Source organism: Echeneis naucrates, chromosome 8, assembly GCF_900963305.1.
Source record: "Echeneis naucrates chromosome 8, fEcheNa1.1, whole genome shotgun sequence".
NCBI lineage: Eukaryota > Metazoa > Chordata > Actinopteri > Carangiformes > Echeneidae > Echeneis > Echeneis naucrates.
The window spans coordinates 138,014-156,751 of NC_042518.1; the positions used below are offsets into that span (position 1 = coordinate 138,014).

General features: G+C 47.8%; 2 protein-coding genes across 9 annotated transcripts; both read left to right on the forward strand.

The window, feature by feature from the left end:
- The first annotated feature begins 234 nt into the window (after positions 1-234).
- Positions 235-14,420, forward strand: LOC115047444 (serine/threonine-protein kinase WNK4-like). Of its 8 annotated transcripts, XM_029508382.1 has the most exons (29): positions 235-418; positions 628-1,174; positions 2,935-3,107; positions 3,567-3,787; positions 3,895-4,052; positions 4,128-4,216; positions 4,308-4,527; positions 4,606-4,836; positions 4,918-5,080; positions 5,182-5,366; positions 5,725-5,798; positions 5,873-6,008; positions 6,084-6,200; positions 6,365-6,508; positions 6,586-6,643; positions 6,713-6,820; positions 6,916-7,409; positions 7,488-7,545; positions 7,616-7,650; positions 7,759-7,807; positions 7,889-8,318; positions 8,593-8,798; positions 9,238-9,678; positions 9,794-10,252; positions 10,753-11,391; positions 11,480-11,666; positions 11,902-11,999; positions 13,039-13,328; positions 14,201-14,420. In XM_029508382.1, exons 2-23 carry the CDS (start codon positions 728-730, stop codon positions 9,339-9,341), a joined length of 3,900 nt encoding a protein of 1,299 aa, XP_029364242.1. In that variant the 5' UTR covers positions 235-418; positions 628-727; the 3' UTR covers positions 9,342-9,678; positions 9,794-10,252; positions 10,753-11,391; positions 11,480-11,666; positions 11,902-11,999; positions 13,039-13,328; positions 14,201-14,420. The 8 variants fall into 8 exon arrangements, with proteins under 8 accessions (XP_029364242.1, XP_029364245.1, XP_029364243.1 ...); XM_029508385.1 differs by lacking the exons at positions 13,039-13,328; positions 14,201-14,420 and adding an exon at positions 9,019-9,110 and having other exon boundaries at positions 11,902-12,239; XM_029508383.1 differs by lacking the exons at positions 13,039-13,328; positions 14,201-14,420 and having other exon boundaries at positions 9,794-9,883; positions 10,080-10,252; positions 11,902-12,239.
- On the forward strand, positions 14,122-18,541 carry LOC115047184 (properdin). Its single transcript, XM_029507974.1, has 12 exons — positions 14,122-14,128; positions 14,284-14,490; positions 15,134-15,272; positions 15,402-15,565; positions 15,655-15,816; positions 15,894-16,103; positions 16,181-16,348; positions 16,921-17,112; positions 17,315-17,488; positions 17,567-17,764; positions 17,844-17,955; positions 18,143-18,541. The coding sequence occupies exons 1-12, from the start codon at positions 14,122-14,124 to the stop codon at positions 18,270-18,272; spliced, it is 1,863 nt and encodes a 620-aa protein (XP_029363834.1). The 3' UTR covers positions 18,273-18,541.
- Positions 18,542-18,738: the final 197 nt, after the last annotated feature.

Here is an 18,738-nt window from a genome sequence, read left to right on the forward strand (position 1 = left end):
ACACGAGACAAGTGACAAAACAGGAGGAATAAATATAAAACTTCAAATGAGCGAAATATTAAATTTTTAATTTAAAGTTTGCAAAGTCTAATAACACAACGTAAACCATGACATTGAAAAAAGTAGAATCACACAGTAAAAAAAACAAAAAACAAAAACCTTTATCAGGTAGGTGGCAGGTGTCAGGAGGGCGGAGCTTGTTAAGATCCTGCAGTCTGCTTGGCGCTGATAGAGCTCGTGCTGTTGCTCAGTCTGCAGAAATTCTCAGAAAGAGCAGGACTAATATTGTCCCGTGAAGACATTTAGTCGCTGAACCGAACGGGCCGAAGGTCGTGTTGGAGCTCTCCTGGTTTCTGAGCCGGTTTTCCCTGTATCCAGTTTTTCATTAAAAGTTAAAAGTCCTTCACTGCCGCTCTCTGTGAGTACAACACAACAAAATATGATTTATGCATTGCTGTCTTTTATATTGCAGTAAACTTGGAAAAGATTACAGTTGAAATATAGTATAGTAATATAATATAGTAATAACAATAAAACAAATTTTTTATACGCGATACACTAAAGTGTTTTTTTACACATTTCTTTGTGACTGAAATCATTATTGGTTTTATGATTTTTGTTCCTCAGAGATATGACCGGGTATTCTTCTCGAGGACTTTTCAAGCTCCTCCCACTCTGCTGACATCACGACAAGGGACTAGTCCTCACGTTGCCAAGGTGATGACACATGAATGTGGAAGAGGGGGATGTGATACTGAGTGCAATGCTGCCCTGGAGCGCTCAGGACCGGAACCAGAAAAGGCCCGAGGACAAAGAGAAAGAAGAGGATGAGTCTTTTCTTCATCCTCCTCTTCTTCACATCACCACGACAACCTCAAAGGCCAACAATGATACCAAATCAGAGGCTATTTTCAGCCCTCCAACCAATCAGGGGGTCAGCTCAGACTGGGGTGAGGAGGTCGGGGCCATCCTGTCCGACTTCAACAGGGACTTGTTACTATGGCAACAGAAAGAGGAGGAGGAACACGAGGAAGAGGAGACTCAGGCAGTGGCGTCGTCTCCTGATGGACGATTCCTCAAGTTCAACATCGAGATTGGACGAGGAGCCTTCAAGACGGTTTACAAAGGCCTGGACACCGAGACCACAGTGGAGGTGGCCTGGTGTGAGCTGCAGGTGACAACACAACAACACACATACACATTATATCATAACTGGTCTCTGATCCTGGTCTTGGTCCAGGGTCTGAGAGCGACCAGTGTCGCTGGCTGTTGTGTTCTTAATAATGCTTTAATAATGTTGTTATGATGCAACCTTAGCTTTTGCTGTTGTGGCAATAATCTTCTGTCACAGGAAGTACTGACATTTTTGTAGAACTTTTTCAAAGCAAAAGTTGCACCATGTTTCAGAGTAAAATAATATGAGGATGCTGAAGGTCTGATGGCAAGTTCATACAAGCTGTGCTGAGCCTGGAGCATCATGGGTAATCAGCAACAGCATAGTCATGTGACCTGTGTCAGTGTCTCAGAAGAGAAAACACATCAGATCTGAGCAGGACGGTTAGATCTGAAGGTCCTGGACTGTGAGAACAAATACACTTCAATGCAGACCTCGATTCCAGGTCCAGGTCCAGGTCCAGAGACATCTGGTTTATGTCCATGTGATGTTCCGCCTCAGTGTTTGTGGAGCTGGATCAGGTCTGGACTCTAATTGTTTGAATCAGTGTATTTTGATTTTTGAAGAATCACTTGAGAAATGAAGATGATCTGGTCTATGGAGGGCTTTTACACCAGCTGTTCCTCCTATTACTGATGTGTTGCTAAGTGAAGAACAGTTCTTGTTGCTTAGCAACCCTACTTACTTACTTAGGCCATTGATGAAACTCCTCCATCCTCTTCGGTCTTGTGCCTTTCAGGCCGGTTGTTGCGACGACAACCCTTCCTTCATCTCCTGCTCTGGTGTACTTCACCAGATGGTTCTAGGTCTGCCTTCCTTCCTCTTGCCTTGCAGGTTAACTGTTAACGCATGTTGTGTGATCTTCTGAGTGTGTGGCCTATCCAGTTCCATTTCCTGCTCTTTGTTTGGTTCTCTATTGGCTCTTGTTTAGTGAGATCCCAGAGGCTGGCCAGTAGATCTCTAGGAGGCGTCAGCGGCATCAGTTGAGGAATCTCTGAAGGTTCTTGCATATGTTGGGGGTTACCATCCATGTTTCCGATACATACAATAGGGTGGATCTGATATTTGAGTTACAGATTTGCACTCACTTAGCCACTCTGGGTCACATAACCTTTCCTCAGTAACTTTGTGTTTTCCTCATGTTAAATGGGCTGAAACACAAACTGACATTGACAGACTGATCCTGAGTCATGGGGTGTTTAGGACCATGATGATGCACTAGCTGGAGCTTCTGAGCTCAGATAGGACCTGACACTGATCACATGACCGCTGTGTGTGTGTGTCTGTGTGTGTGTGTGTGTGTGTGTGCGTGTGTGTGTGAGAGAGATAAAGCACCAAGTGACTCAGCAGTTTGTTGTTCTGTACAAAGTGTCTGATTGGACAGACAACTGCTGGTTGATGTTGATAACAAAACACGCACACACAAAGAGGTAATGGGGTCAAAGGTCAGCTCTGTGGTGTGTTAAGAGTCATTATAGGCACAAAACTCAATAACATATCACTGTCCTGTCCTTCACTCCCAGTGGTCACACACACAAAATCACACAGACACACATATTCAGTTGTGACACAGTAAAACTTCAGGACTGATCACAGACATGCTGCTAATTTCCCATCATGCTCAGCAGTGATGTGGGACGCCTGTGTTATCATGTCAGCAGATCATCAGCTGTGTGTTGTGGCAGTAACCATATGAGGGCTCACTGTCTTTCAGCCTCAAGTTCATTCACAGACTAACACGTGACATTTGACCTTGACAGACCCATCGCCTGAACAAGGTGGAGCGTCAGCGCTTCTGTGAGGAGGTGAAGATGTTGAAAGCTCTGCAGCATCCGAACATTGTCCGGTTTTTTGACTCCTGGAAGTCGACGCAGAAGGGCCACAAATGCACCATCCTAGTAACAGAGCTCATGACATCTGGGACCCTCAAAACGTGAGTCTACAACCAGGACCTGCAAGACCTGCTCAGTCTGAAGGTTTAAAGATCCAACACAGTCTGAAGGTTTAAAAGTCCAAACAGTCTGAAGGTTAAAAGTCAAAAGTCTGAAGGTTGAAAGGTCAACACAGTCTGACGGTTTAAGGTCTAGACGGTTTAAAGCAGGAGTCACCAACTCCGGTCCTGGAGGGCCACTGTTTTAGATGTTACCCTGCTGCAACACACCTGATTCACACCTTATCAGACTTCAGCAGAGCTTGATGACGAGCTGATCATTTGAATCAGGTGTGTTGGAGCAGGGTGACATCTAAAAGATACAGGGCAGTGGCCCTCCAGGCCCGGAGTTGGTGACCCCTGGTCTAAAGGCAGACCTCCATGTGGTCTTTGATATGTTCTCAGTCCACAGGTTTGGGACCTCCCCTGACTGGCAGGTGTCACTTCTTTTAACCCCTTCAGGTACCTGCGCAGGTTCCGGGAGATGAAACTGAAGCTGCTTCAGCGTTGGAGTTTCCAGATCTTGAAGGGGCTCCAGTTCCTGCACTCACGCTGTCCTCCCATCCTTCACCGAGACCTCAAGTGTGACAACATCTTCATCACCGGTCCCTCCGCCTCCGTCAAGATTGGGGATCTGGGTCTCGCCACGCTCAAGAAAGCTTCATTCGCCAAGAGTGTTATTGGTATGACCGGCATGTACAGAGAGCTAGCAGGGTCAAATTCAAATGTTGAATGAAAACAGAAAAACTGTTCTTCTTTTACTTTATACCTTGTGTGGTGGTGGATTCAGGGACCCCGGAGTTCATGGCTCCAGAGATGTATGAGGAGAAGTATGACGAGGCTGTGGACGTTTATGCCTTCGGTATGTGCATCCTGGAGATGGCAACCTCTGAGTACCCGTACTCTGAGTGTCAGAACGCTGCCCAGATCTACCGCAAGGTTACCAATGTGAGGCTCCGCCCACCTAAGTGCTGCGTTCCTCCTCTCTTTGTTCAGCTGTTTGACTGTGTGTTTGTCCCTCAGGGAATCAAACCAGACAGTTTTTTCAAAGTTAAAGTCCCAGAGCTGAAGGAGATCATCGAGGGCTGCATCCATACAAACAGCCATGAGAGGTAACACCGCCACAGTGCCAAAATTAGTGAGCTACCTCAGCATTTCTACCATGTTGGCCTCAGGGTGACAATCCTGCTTGAATCTCTGCAGGTTCACAGTCCAGGACCTGCTGGACCACCGGTTCTTCCATGAACAACTGGGTGTCCATGTGGAGCTGGCTGAGGACGATGATGGCTCCAAGGGAGCACTGAAGCTCTGGCTACGGATGGACGACAGCAAGAAGCTTCATGGAAAGTACAAAGACAACAACGCCATCGAGTTCCTGTTTGAGCTGTACAAAGATGTGCCTGAGGAAGTGGCCCAGGAGATGGTAACTGATGACATCATGCCAATGGCATTACTTGACAGGTAAGAGGGGGCAGTGTCTCACCTGAGTCTCGTCTAACAGGTGGTGCTTGGTTTCGTGTGTGAGGTGGACTATAAACTGGTTGCCAAGGCAATCAGACACAGAGTGACGGCCCTAAAGCGTCAGCGGGAGAAACTACGCCGTCTGCCAGAGGGTGCTCTGAACCGCCAAACAGACACTGCCAATGAAGAGGAGCTTGACTCCACCCTCCAACTACATGAACCATCCAATCAGAGGCCTGCACCTGCTGCAACCATGTCCACAGCCAGTCAGGTGCGCCTGAAGCTGTTGCTGTGGTAACTGTCTTCTGGGTTTATTATTTACAAGAACTGATGGTTTTATATCCGGATACAGGGCCTGACAACAGGAGCCATGACATCATCAGCACTGTCATTGAGCAGCGGCCTGGTGGATTCTGGGATGAGCAGCATTTTCAGAAGGTCAGAGGAAGATGGAGGTGAAGATGAGAAGGCGATCAAACTACCCCCACACTCCTCCACCACATGTCAGGACGCTGGTATACTTCACCTTTGACTTTTACTCTGAAGCCTTAAACAGGAAGGCAGTCTGCACCTTCAGATTTAAATGTCTTTCTCTCTTCTCTTGTTGCCATGGCAGTGGACTGTGAGATGGACAGCACATTCAGATCCTCAGGTGCTGCTGAAAAGGTTGACGCCACGCCTACTCTTGTCAAAAACCCAACCCCCACCCCATCCCTCTCTGCTCCCACTCAAGTGGCTTCCCTGCCTGTGACCCAGGTGCCACCCAAACCTCCACCACTTCCCGTGCTGCGCTTCCCCAAGGTGAGCAAGGGGCGGGGCTAGAATACTGAGGGTGGGGCAAAAAGTTTGTATCTCTTGACTCCTCCTCAGTTGGCTCTAAACCACATCAGGCTCTGGGTCAGTATGACCTCACTTGGTGGTGATGTTATCTCCTCTGATTTCCATTCACAATAAAACTCTGGAGGAATAGAGGCTGAAGAACCTCATCCTGTTTGTACGTTCAGTGTACAGTGACAACACAGATTCAGCAGCTGATCTCTTCATTGGGATTTGTCACTAGCAACGGTCCTTAAAGTGAACACACTGCAGAACATAGAAGCTTTTATGTTGAAGGACAGCAGCAGATCCCATCAACATATGTCTGTCCTCATGTCCCCAGAGCATTGCAGTGTCCCATAATGCCGAGCAACCTTCATCTGGATCAGTCTGTGGCTTCTCCTCACCTGTCGACAGGTGACACACACAAACTCAGACACTCTCATAAAGTGAGGTGAATGTGTTTTAACTTCCAGTTTGTCCATCTGTAGCTATGCCTCCGATGTGACCTCAGGTTTGAGTGATGGAAATGATGGCCAATCAGATAAGGGCAACCAGGAAGCAAGTAAAAGGGCGGTAATGAAGCAGTTCAGGAGGAGAGCGAGGGCTCGTCTGAGGATCACAGGGGTGAGGAGACTCCTCCCCTGACTAACCCCGCCCCCAACACTGGTTGCTCATCCTGTGTGTATGTGGTGCATTCAGGTGTCAGACATGGTGGACCGGGTGGTGGAGTGTCAGCTGCAGACTCACAACAGTAAGATGGTGACGTTTAAATTCGACTTGGATGGAGATAGTCCAGAAGACATCGCCTCGGTGATGGTGAGGACCAGTCAGAGCTCAGCTCCACCTCATGTGTTGTCTGATATTTTAGCTTTGACCAGGTGACCAGGTGATGGATCACAGGTCATGTATTTATCAAATGACACCACTTCCAAGACCTGGTCAGATTCATGTTTCCATGGTGACAGACTGTATGTGTTCAGCTCCACAGAGACTTCATCCTCCCAACAGAGCGGGAAGGATTCATCCTCCGCATGTATGACATCATTAAGAGGGCAGAGTCAGTGATGCATCAGCAGACTGACAGATTGTCTCACCCTCCACCCTCCTTAATGCCAGAGCCTACGGTATGTGTGTGTGCGTTGTTAGTCTTAAGTGATGATGATTGATGACCAATCAGTTCTGGTCTCTGACCTCTCTGCAGCAAAGCGTGCCCCCACCCCAGGTCCTCTCCAGAGCCCTGTCCTCATCGTCACTACCTGGTGAGTGGTAGTGTGTTTGTGTTGTGCAGACAGATTCGTGATTGGTTAGTCTGTGTGTTCTCCCATCAGACATGGATGGTGACCCCTCGCCCTTAAAAGGCAGAGACTTCTCTATAGAGCCTGAGGCCACGCCTCCTGTGAGGCCACTGAGGTCACAGTCTTTCCACACCCCCTCAGGTACTTGCATGTCTTGTGTGTGTGTGTGTGTGTGTGTGTGTGTGTGTTTCAGTTTAGTTTTGTTTATCATATTCACCCCCCTCTTTCCCCCCCAGCTCCCTCCCATCAGTCCTTCCATCCCTTCCTGCTCCCCCGCCCAGACTCCGCCCTTTTCTCACCCCACCTCCCTCTTCCTCAGTATCAGATCCCTTCTACCCCTTACCCCGCCTTCCCTGCCCCCAGCCTACAAGGGGTCCACAGTAACCCCTCCCTCCTCTCCCCCCAATCCAACTCTCCGTCTGCTCCTCCCCCTCCTCACTGGCCCCCCCCTGACCAGCCTTTCTTCACTCTCAACAACATGATCTCTTTTGCCATGAGCATGGCTCAGTCCTTGCTGCCTCCCCCTGGAAATTCCAATCAGAGTTTATTGCCCCACGCAGAGACCCCATCTCCCCCATACCTCTCTCCTGAACCCCCCCTCTCTCCACACATGTCTTCATCTTTGGGCCCTAAAATCCACCCTCCCTCCAGCCACCACCTCCCTCAGAAAGGCCCCACCCACACCCACCAGCAGAAGGTGTCACCAGGGAGGAGTCCTGCTGAACCGCAGGTAGGACAGGTGAAAAAACTGTGATTTTCTGATCTATCTTTGGGATAAGATGGATTCAGATTCTGTTCCTTCATTCAGTCTTCGCAGCATCACAGTCCAGTTCACCTGAAGGTTGGTTTAGCTCCGCCCCCTCATGGTGAGTCTGCTGAGATCAGATTGGGACATCACACCAGATGCTGCACACTGATCATTAATCTGGTTTACAGGTTCAGAGCACGCCGCTGAGCCCCGTCCCAGCAGAGTAAGATGTTGTTTTTCTTTGTTTGTGACATCACTTCCTCTTCTTGGGCTCTAGATATGATCAGGTTGAATCTTGAATATAACTGATGATGATCTTCCTCCTGTTCAGGTATCTCCCCCCATCGCTTCCTCACCCCGACTGCCTCCCACTCATGATGGTAAAGTGCTGCTGCTCTTCCTCACACTGTTTCTAATAAAGTGATCAACGTGCTGCTCACATGCTTCTTCTGTCTTTTCAGGGAACACACCTTCAGTCTTCAACATCGGTCGTTTCCAGGTGACACCCTCTAAGGACAATTTTGCTGTCTGTCAAAAGGAGCCCCGCCCACTTTATCAGATAACACCCTCCGCCCAGCCGAACAAAACAGACAGCTCAGACAGCAGCACAGAGGAAGAGAGTGAATGTGAGAGCAGCATTGCTACGTTGACGGTCTCCTCACCTGGTGGTCACCATGACAATCCTGGAAGACAGGAGGACAGGAGGAGGAGGGGCAAGGAGGAGGAGGACGCAAAGAGGTGGGCTCGGAGGCCAAGTGTCCACCTGTGGGAGCAGTCAGCCGGCGGCTTCAGCCAATCGTTGAGCCGCTCCACTGCATCCTTTCTCAGCTCTGACGAATCAGCGAGCGAGAATGAGGAGATGTGGGAGGAGTTACAGCTGCTGCGGGAAAGGTGATTGGTGCCTTGATCAATGCTGAGATGATATTGATGATCTTTTCCCACGTCCAATCTGAGAGAGAGAATTACAACGTAATCTTCACTGTGACATCATCAAACACTTGTCTTTATTAAACCCTATAATCTAGCAGTAAAGGCAAATGGGTCCATATTGCCTGCATTGTCCTGGTCTGTCCTCGTCTGGGGTGATGCTGCGTCCAGCCCTGTGAGACCTGCGGTCACATGATACATATGATCATATGTGATCTCTTCTCCCTCTTTCTTACAGACACCTGATGGAGGTCCAGAATTTACAGGCCAATCAGAAGGAAGAGATTGAGGAGCTGTACCTGAGGGTTGGTAAAGCCCCACCCCCGGGTATCGTCTCTCCAGCTGCCATGTTGAACTATCGCCAGCGCCGTCTCTCGAAGAGCGGAAACTACACGCCAGCTCGAAAAAACAGCCTGCAGCGACTGGACATGCTGCCTCCTGCAGGTGGGGGGACAAACAGCCCAAATGTTTATATCTAACAAACAGGAATATCTAAATATCTAATATCTAAAAACAGGAAGTGATAGCAGCTCAGGTGGTTGAGTGGTTAGTGCACATGAACGTTACTGCAGCATCCTGGGTTCGATTCTGACCTTGTCGGAATAAAGCCTAAAAATAATACTCAAAAAAAAAAAAAAACAGGAAATGATGTTGTTTGTGTCAGGCATCATGAGGAAGAGCTCGGTCGGTGGCAGCAGTAGCTCTCAGGACAGAGCAGGGAAAGGAGTGACCTTTGCCCCCAAACACACCAGCATGGTGAGTTCTCAACCTCACCTGGTCTAAAACCTGATCTCAGATCTGAGGCCTGAGATCAGGTATGGAACCTGGAAGTCACGGGTCAGTTTAGGTATAACCTCTGACCTCAGACCTCTCTCCTCTCCAGTGACAAAGAGCAGCTGCTGCCTGGAGACAGGAAGACGACCTGTGATGAAGAGGATGGAACACACTTCACTTTATTCTCAAAGCTACAGAAAGCCTGAACTCTAACTAGCCTAATGCCTTAATGAGCCTCAGTGAACATTTTGATCCTTGACGACCCTTAACAGCCTCAGAAAATCTAAAATCTCACTGGCCTTCATAACGAACCTTAATAAGCTCTAACGAGCATCTTTAACATGAACAACACAACACGGGAACCTTTAACGGGGATTCACTTCTGCGATTGTTTGCGTTTATTCTAAAGAATCAGCTGAAGCTTCAGTGTTTCATTAAAACTCATTGTAATTCGATGCTGCGCATTTATTCATGCCCTGATTCCTCCCCCTTTAACGGGATTGAGATGGTCAGCCAGTCCCAGCTCTCCCAACTGCTGCATCACGAACAGGTAATAAAATAATTTGATCAAAGAAATAATCAGCACAGCCAATAACACTGTTAGCCAGTGACAGTTAAGAAAGAAGTTACGCTAACCGCTCTGATCTGTCTGCTGGTCTCAACAGAGTCCTTTTCTCTGGCCCTCTGAGGCTAAAACACCAGGCTGAGTCCCTCTGATGTCCTCATCCTCCCTGCTCTGTCCGTGTCTGTTGGTGGTCAGTTTTGTGTGTGTGTGTGTGTCTGACACTTTTGTTGAGTCAGTTTTATTTTCAGTTTTTTGTTTGCACAGAAAATTTTCTGATTTTTTTTTTTTTTTTTTTTTTTTTTTTTTTTTTTTTTTTTGGTGGAATGAACACCACATGGAGCCCTTGGTCCTCATCCGACTGGTCTGGCTGGTCCTGGTTTTTTCAGTTTCTTTAGACTGAAACTTCCTCTTCCTGTTGATTAGCTGCTCTGAACTTTTTGAACTCTCTTTTTCACTTCTTGGCGCTTTGATCTGAATAAGCCAATGGGAAGAGCCGGACAGTCCAGTTTATACAAACTGAATCTGAACATTCAGCATCAGATGCCAACTTCTGCAGCAGGTAAGACAACGTCTTCGTCCTCAGCTGAAGAGTCCAGATGTTCAGCAGCTTCATAGATTATAGACTCACAACCTTCAACATCTGGACTGATGTGCAGTAACTCTAAGACTCACTGAATTCATCAGCACTGTCAGTTTTGTTTTCCTGTCTTCAGGTCATTTTTGTTATGACTGAAATTTTTATTATTTTGATTTTGATTGGATGGATTTTCACTGTAGTTCAGCTGTAAAACTGAAAATGAAACTAAACTGAACCAACTTTTTTGAAGTTGCATGACCTGCAGACTCGACCAGCTTCACACAGAGAACAGACATCTAACAGATTCTGGGATGTTTTCATTTGCTGCAGTAAAGAAAATATTTGTAAGATCAATTCAAGCTGGTTATTTTCTGTTTGGTCAATTCCAGGAAGCTGAGGGACTAAAACCAGCTCGTGTAATTTTTCTGTTGACGTTCAATTGTTGAGTTTTCTGTCTGATATCTCCTGCTTGGCTGTTTCAGCTCTGATGTCACTGACCTCCATCAGCCTGCCGACCGGCTGCTGCTGAAGACCTGTGGATTGAGGAGAATGAGGAGTGTGCGTAGCAGCTGAGGAAACTGGCCCAGGAGGTGGAGTCTCTGAGGGAGAAATGCACTGCGAGTAAATTTTTGGGCAACACCCTGACAGTCGTGGGTGGTGCCTGTGCAGTGGCTGGATTTGTGACTCTGTCCATTTCTTTGTCCACTGAGTCATTGAGTTCATCTTGTCCAGTGAGCAAAAGGGAAAGAAGGAGGAGAGAAGAAGAAAGAGGAGCAAAGAAATCAAAGAACAAATCCAGAAACTGTTCAAACTGCTGAAGATGGAGGGGAGCAGGATCAACACATCTGCAGACCAGATGACCTGGACCAACACATCTTGATGGAAAAATAATAAAAGCCATTGCAAGACGGAAGGGGCTGCCGATTGATATCAAGGCCGCCAGCTTCAAATTTCTCCAAATCCATTGCAAAAACTTCCAGCTGTTCTGTGCGGCGACTCTGGGGGTTCTGGCAGTTTTTGCATTTCAACTTGGAGGGACGAGACTGGTCCAACTGTTCACAAGAGGAGTCAAGCTCTTCACCTCATTAACATCCACAACTGTTGTAAAAGGAGCGCTCGTGGTAAGAATGCCTGTTACTGTAACTACACAACCATTCAAAATGATGCTAACATCTACACAACACACGGCTCTGTTCCTTTCCTCCTCAGGTTGTCGGAGTTGTGTTTGCTGTTCAGAAAGCCATCAATAACTGGACAGACCTGATCAAGAACAATTATGTGACCGAAGCCAGCAAATCCATGAGAGACAAAGCTGATGAGATCCACAGAGTCACAAAGGCTGTGAAAGACCAGCTGGACCAGTGTCAGTCCAGATATCTTCCCGATGTCTATAAAGGTCGGCAGGTTTCCTCAGTTTGGATCCACGTCAACAACACAACTACACTGACACAGAACACTCAACTACACAACAACATACAAAGTGAAGGTCAGACTGTGTCATCTCTGTCTGGTCCTTTGTGGTCTACACTGACGCACAAAACACTACAAGAAACGGAGAACAAACTACTCAGTCAGACCTCAGTGGTGGAAATGATCTGATTTGGCTGAATCTTCACTTGTTTCATTCACAGAGAGAGCTTGCAAGAGATGAACAGAAGACGACAAGAAGAGGAGGGGCCACAGGATGATTTCAACAATATAATCAAAAGGAGTTTCATAGCTATTTTAGGTTTGTCATGTGATGTGTCTGTGGGATATTTGTAACTGGCAGGTTGACTTTCTGATGATCAAACAGGAAGTGTCTTTGATTCTCACTGTAGAGAAAATATAACGTTTCAGACACAATAAAATCCAACAGGTTGAAATTAGGATTAAAGTCATTAAACTCATGCTGTGGTGCCAAAGTTTATGTTTGTGTTCTTTAACTTTCAACTTGATGTTTCATTAAATGATCTCCATTAACCTGAAATGATTCATTTTCGTTCATTTCTATGACAATCTCTCATTTCTGGTTTTAGCCCTTACAGATGATGTATTGATTATTCCTGTTCAGTCAGACTGAAAACATTGAGTCAGTTTGGGAGCATATGATCAGAAGTCTATACAGAACTGAATGACTTCAGGTTTCAATAATGGACAGATGTTTTACTAACCTGCTGTTGGCACCAAATTCAAAAAGTGGGTCATGTTTAAGCTTCCAGAAACTAAAGGTGAAACTTGATCTGAAACAAAAAGACCACTTCAGATTCCTACATGATGGGCCATGACCTGAAGGAGAACTGAGCAGCAGAATTGAAGTTGGTGTAAATACACATCAGCAGACTATTTCAGCTTTTCCTGAACCTTCAGGGAGAGCAGAGAAATTCAGCTTTACCCATAAAAAATTCTAAACCTCTAAAATGATACTACTACTCATTCATGAGCACCCCCCTGCTTATGAAGAAAGTTTCGTTCCACATGGTCAGTTTCTCGTCAGTATTTATACTCATGGACGTGCTGTACTGCCCACTCAGTAATCATGACTGGGGAGAAAATCCACCACCATTTCCTCTGTTTAGACATACTAAGCTATTTTATATAATATATATATAAAATTATCCCATTATAGTAATCTGTTTTCATTTAAAATGTTTCAACAACCAGGCAGCTTGTGTGTGTTTACCAGGTAAACAGAGCAGCCTGTTGCATCATGGGAGGTGTGGTCAGTGTGGTTGATTACATTAACAAGAAAATCTATATTTGCTTATTCTCTTGTTTTTGTCATTAAGGTGGACCCAAACAACACACGGTTTATCTTATGTGAGGACAGAGGAGCTCCCTAAACCTCCACCCAGACCTGAACCTTGACTAGAAAACCAGGTCTGGACCCTCACACAGGACCTCCTCACGTTGGACTCCACTCTGCAGCACACACGGTCAGAGGTCAGTGGGCGGACCAGCGGGCCCGAGGACAGCTCGGGTTTAAGAACAGATCTGGACCAAGCCTCAGAGTTTCACAGCAGCAGGATGGAGTTTCTGCAGGTTCTGCTTCTCCTGCTGTTCTTTGTCAAGCATTCAGGTCAGTTGTGTGTCTGACTGTGGACATTTACATGTTGGTCTTTTGCGTGTCTGTTCGTGGTGAGTGTGTGTGTGTGTCTGACACTTTAGTTTTTTTCAGTTTTTTGTTTGCGGACTAGACCTGGTCTGGTCCTGGTCTGACTGGTCCTGGTCTCACTGGTCCTGGTCTGACTCTGGTCCTGGTCTGGTTCTGGTCTGACTCTAGGCCTGGTCTGGTCCTGTTCCGCTCCTGGTCCAGTCCTAGTCCGACTCTGGTCCGGTCCTGGTCCTGGTCTGGTCCTGGTCCTGGTCTGGTCCTGGTCCGGACCTGGTCCTGGTCTGGACTTGGTCTGGTCCTGTTCCGCTCCTGGTCCAGTCCTGGTCCGACTCTGGTCCGGTCCTGGTCCTGGTCTGGTCCTGGTCCTGGTCTGGACCTGGTCTGGACCTGGTCTGGTCCTGGTCTGGTCCTGGTCTGTGTGTTCATGTTCTTTGTTTTGGAGGTTTGCCCTAAAATTGTCGAATTATGGGAACTCCCTATGCACACAGACAGACACACTAAACACACACACAGAGGACGACCTATTTAACCACACTGAGATAACAAAACCTGTACTTTTTCTATGACACCGATTGTGTGTGTAATCATGACTGGGGAGAAAATCCACCACCATTTCCTCTGTTTAGACATACTAAGCTATTTTATATAATATATATATAAAATTATCCCATTATAGTAATCTGTTTTCATTTAAAATGTTTCAACAACCAGGCAGCTTGTGTGTGTTTACCAGGTAAACAGAGCAGCCTGTTGCATCATGGGAGGTGTGGTCAGTGTGGTTGATTACATTAACAAGAAAATCTATATTTGCTTATTCTCTTGTTTTTGTCATTAAGGTGGACCCAAACAACACACGGTTTATCTTATGTGAGGACAGAGGAGCTCCCTAAACCTCCACCCAGACCTGAACCTTGACTAGAAAACCAGGTCTGGACCCTCACACAGGACCTCCTCACGTTGGACTCCACTCTGCAGCACACACGGTCAGAGGTCAGTGGGCGGACCAGCGGGCCCGAGGACAGCTCGGGTTTAAGAACAGATCTGGACCAAGCCTCAGAGTTTCACAGCAGCAGGATGGAGTTTCTGCAGGTTCTGCTTCTCCTGCTGTTCTTTGTCAAGCATTCAGGTCAGTTGTGTGTCTGACTGTGGACATTTACATGTTGGTCTTTTGCGTGTCTGTTCGTGGTGAGTGTGTGTGTGTGTCTGACACTTTAGTTTTTTTCAGTTTTTTGTTTGCGGACTAGACCTGGTCTGGTCCTGGTCTGACTGGTCCTGGTCTCACTGGTCCTGGTCTGACTCTGGTCCTGGTCTGGTTCTGGTCTGACTCTAGGCCTGGTCTGGTCCTGTTCCGCTCCTGGTCCAGTCCTAGTCCGACTCTGGTCCGGTCCTGGTCCTGGTCTGGTCCTGGTCCTGGTCTGGTCCTGGTCCGGACCTGGTCCTGGTCTGGACCTGGTCTGGTCCTGTTCCGCTCCTGGTCCAGTCCTGGTCCGACTCTGGTCCGGTCCTGGTCCTGGTCTGGTCCTGGTCCTGGTCTGGACCTGGTCTGGACCTGGTCTGGTCCTGGTCTGGTCCTGGTCTGGTCCTGGTCTGTGTGTTCATGTTCTTTGTTTTGGAGGTTTGCCCTAAAATTGTCGAATTATGGGAACTCCCTATGCACACAGACAGACACACTAAACACACACACAGAGGACGACCTATTTAACCACACTGAGATAACAAAACCTGTACTTTTTCTATGACACCGATTGTGTGTGTGTGTGTGTGCACAGAGTGTGTGCGGTGTTTTGCTCGTTTCGACATCACCTCAGGTGAAGGTGATGAAGAACTTGGTGAGGTCGATGAAGACACCTGCTGCCAGAATACTGAATACAGTTTCCTGAAAACAGACGGATTGTTTCAGTCCTGTGGGTCAGTACACACACACAGACCTACACTGACACACAGAGAGACAGACAGACACACACTGACACACACAGACATTATTGATTCACACATATCAACACACCTTGCAGAATGTGTGTCTGTGTGTGTCTTCAGTCATCCTTCATGGTCTCCCTGGTCATCATGGTCACAGTGTAATGTTCGCTGCGGGGACGGGGTGAGACAGAGGACCAGGACATGTTTTGGCATCGGCCAACCGGACTGTGTGGATGCTGACAATGACCAGCAGGTGGAGCCGTGTACCAGCATCTGCTGTGACGGTACACACACACACACACTGATGTCCCCAGAACATATGTAATACAAACACTTTCACAAATGACTCCCATAAACATGTCTGTGTGTGTAGCTGAGGGGTGGGGCTTGTGGAGTTCATGGTCACTTTGTTCAGTCACCTGTGGAGAGGGCGGAGTCAGGAAGAGAACAAGAGTCTGCTCAACTCCTGAGTGTCCTCTGGTCTGCATGGGTCCCTCAGAGGAGACAGAAGACTGTCCACCACGCGCCTGTCCAGGTAACCTGTCTATCTCACTTCCTGTCTGGCCCTAACTGTCTTGTCTCACGTTCTGGTTGTACTTAACTTTCTTTCAGTCCATGGTGGATGGTCCAGTTGGTCGAGTTGGTCTCAGTGTTCTGGTCCATGTATCAATGACCAGCATGGTGATGTCATCACCCCCACCAAGGTGCGCTACCATTTTTGCTCTAATCCAGCCCCCTCAAATCACACGGTGCCACCTGGTAATGGTTGCCCTGGAGATGATCTCCAGGTCGCCGACTGCAGCGACCTCAACAACTGTCCAGGTAAGAGGAACTGGTTCATGAAGTGGTCAGGTAACTAATAGAAACCTGATCTGTGGTCTGATTGGTTCCATCTGCAGTGGATGGCAGCTGGGGGGCTTGGTCTCCATTTGGGCCATGCTCTGTTTCCTGTGGAGTGGGGCTTCAGCTATCAATCAGGACTTGTGATCAACCCACCCCCAAATATGGTGGTCAGTTCTGTGAAGGATCAACAACTCGGACCAACGTTTGCAGCAGCCCCTGTCCTGGTAACACACACACACAGCCTGTGGTTTATGTTTATTAAGGATCCCAATTAGTTGGTACCGTAGTAACCAACTAGTCTTCCTGGGGTCCACAGAAAACAAGGAAAAAATACAAAACTTCTGCTTAGCATGGCTGGTGACTGCTGCAGTGCCAGGTGTTGGCCTACAAGCCAGGCCTGGCTGCTTGAGTGGCTGAATAGGCTCAAGCTAGCGCACAGGAGAGAGCAGGCCGATATCAAAACAATCATCAATATATCAAGGGTTGGAGAAATCATTCATGGATTTTTTTCTGATTTTCCCTTTTGTTGGATGATTAACAATATTTCAAGCCAGAAATTAATTGTTAAAAAATGTTAAAACACAATTGGAGGATCAGGAACACATGCCACGTCCAGTGCATCACAGAAGTCATGGTTGGTGTGAATCTGTGGATGCTGGGGTGGAATTCAAACGCACCTTTGACAGTTTGAGTTATGGCCCTGATGGGTTGCCGTAGTTTGTGTTTCAGAAGTTCTGAAGTACAACAATTGGCCCCTCAGCTGACAAATGCCAACCTTCATGTTTCTGTTTAACAGTTGATGGATTCTGGGCCGGATGGTCCAGGTGGTCTGAGTGTTCCTCCACCTGCATCCCACAAGGCCAAGCGGCTACCAGGAGCCGCCTCCGCTCCTGTTCTAACCCCGCCCCCTCATCACAACCCCCTGGCCAACCTTGCCAAGGTCACAACCGCCAGACAGAGGTCTGCACTCAGCTTCCTCACTGCCCAGGTACCTGACCCAGCCCACCCGACTCCAAACCTAAACCAGGTGTTTTCATGAACCTGACTTTGTGATCAGGTTTCCATAGAAACAGTAATGAGTGAGCTGCTTCAGAGGCTCGAGGGTGTTCAGGTTCAGCTGGACAGACTTTGACAGACTTTGACAGACCAGGACTTGGCCATGACTCTGTTTCTTCCTGTTTCTCTACCAGTGGATGGAAGTTGGGGGCCCTGGTCCCCCTTCACTTCCTGTTCTGTTACCTGTGGGGTGGGGCTTCAGGTGTCAGTCAGAAAATGTGACGGTCCAGCCCCCGATCACGGTGGCCAGCCATGTCCTGGAGAGGAACGTCAAACCAAAGTCTGTCCAACCAAAGTCCACTGTCCAGGTACAAAGAAAGCCTGGATCCTTTCATCTTTTGTCTCAGTCGTGTCCATCTGACGTCTGTTTGAGTGTGTGTTTGCAGTGAATGGGGAGTGGTCGGAGTGGTCGTCATGGAGCCAGTGTACGTACCCAACTGGAGACAAGATCATCAAATGTAAGCACCTCGGCGGCAGCCAGTTTCAGGAACGCCAGTGTCTCCACAGAGCTCATGGTGGAGCCATCTGTGAGGACAATCAGCTCACGAACATACGTGTCTGCTATGACGTCAACAACTGTGAACGTGGGTGACACACATTTGTCTTTTAGTCCCCGAACTTCAGCTGTCCCCAAACCCAAATAACCCTGTGTGTATGTTGCAGTGAGGGGGACGTGGGACAACTGGACACGGTGGAGTTACTGCGATCCTCCCTGTGGCGCGACATCAAGCCGCACCAGGAAAAGAATCTGTAAACCGGATTACAGCAAGTACCGGTCAGTTTGTGTGTGTGTGTGTGTGTGTGTGTGTGTGTGAGAGACCTACTTTATATGTGTACGCTTTTTACATGTGTGGTTGTGTGTTGTCTTGGTCTTCAGTGTGTTACAGCCTAGACCTGGAGAATCAGGTCCTGGTCTGGACTCTGATCCATTTCACTGACATTCTGGATGTTGTGTGTTGCAGTGCAACTATCGGCCGACGGAAGGAGAAGGCCACATTCTTTGGGACTCCTGTCGTCACATGTGGCAGACTGCCCGATGGCGAGGAGTCTCAGAGCCAGCCGTGTGTCAATGCCCCCCCCTGCCCCTCCTGAAAGGGTCATCTAATCAACAGACCTACTGTGATCCCCTCATTGATGGTGAAGCTAAAAACACTGAAGAAGTAAAAGCTACTATTTCATGATGAAACATGATTACACCCGATTCATTGATTGGTGGAACGGCAGCGTGCGCGTCTGTGGGACTTCCTGTTACATTCTGTGACATCACTCCCCTGATCAATGAACCTGTTTATCCACAGCAGTCTGTGTTCAGGATGTTACCCATTAAAATAACTTCCACTGTGCTCTTAATGTGAAAGTGTTGTTTTTGTTCCTGTCTCCTACAGGGGCCCTCAGAGGCCCCCAGACCTTCACACTCCAGGTGGAGGGAAACTTAGCTGGCTTACTCATCGGATTACAGCCTTGTAGTGGGTCAGGGTTCAAGTCTGGCCGAAGTCCAGTCCAGGTTTTGGTAGCTGTTCTGGGAGTGTACGCATACTAGTGCCTGTGACCGTCAGGC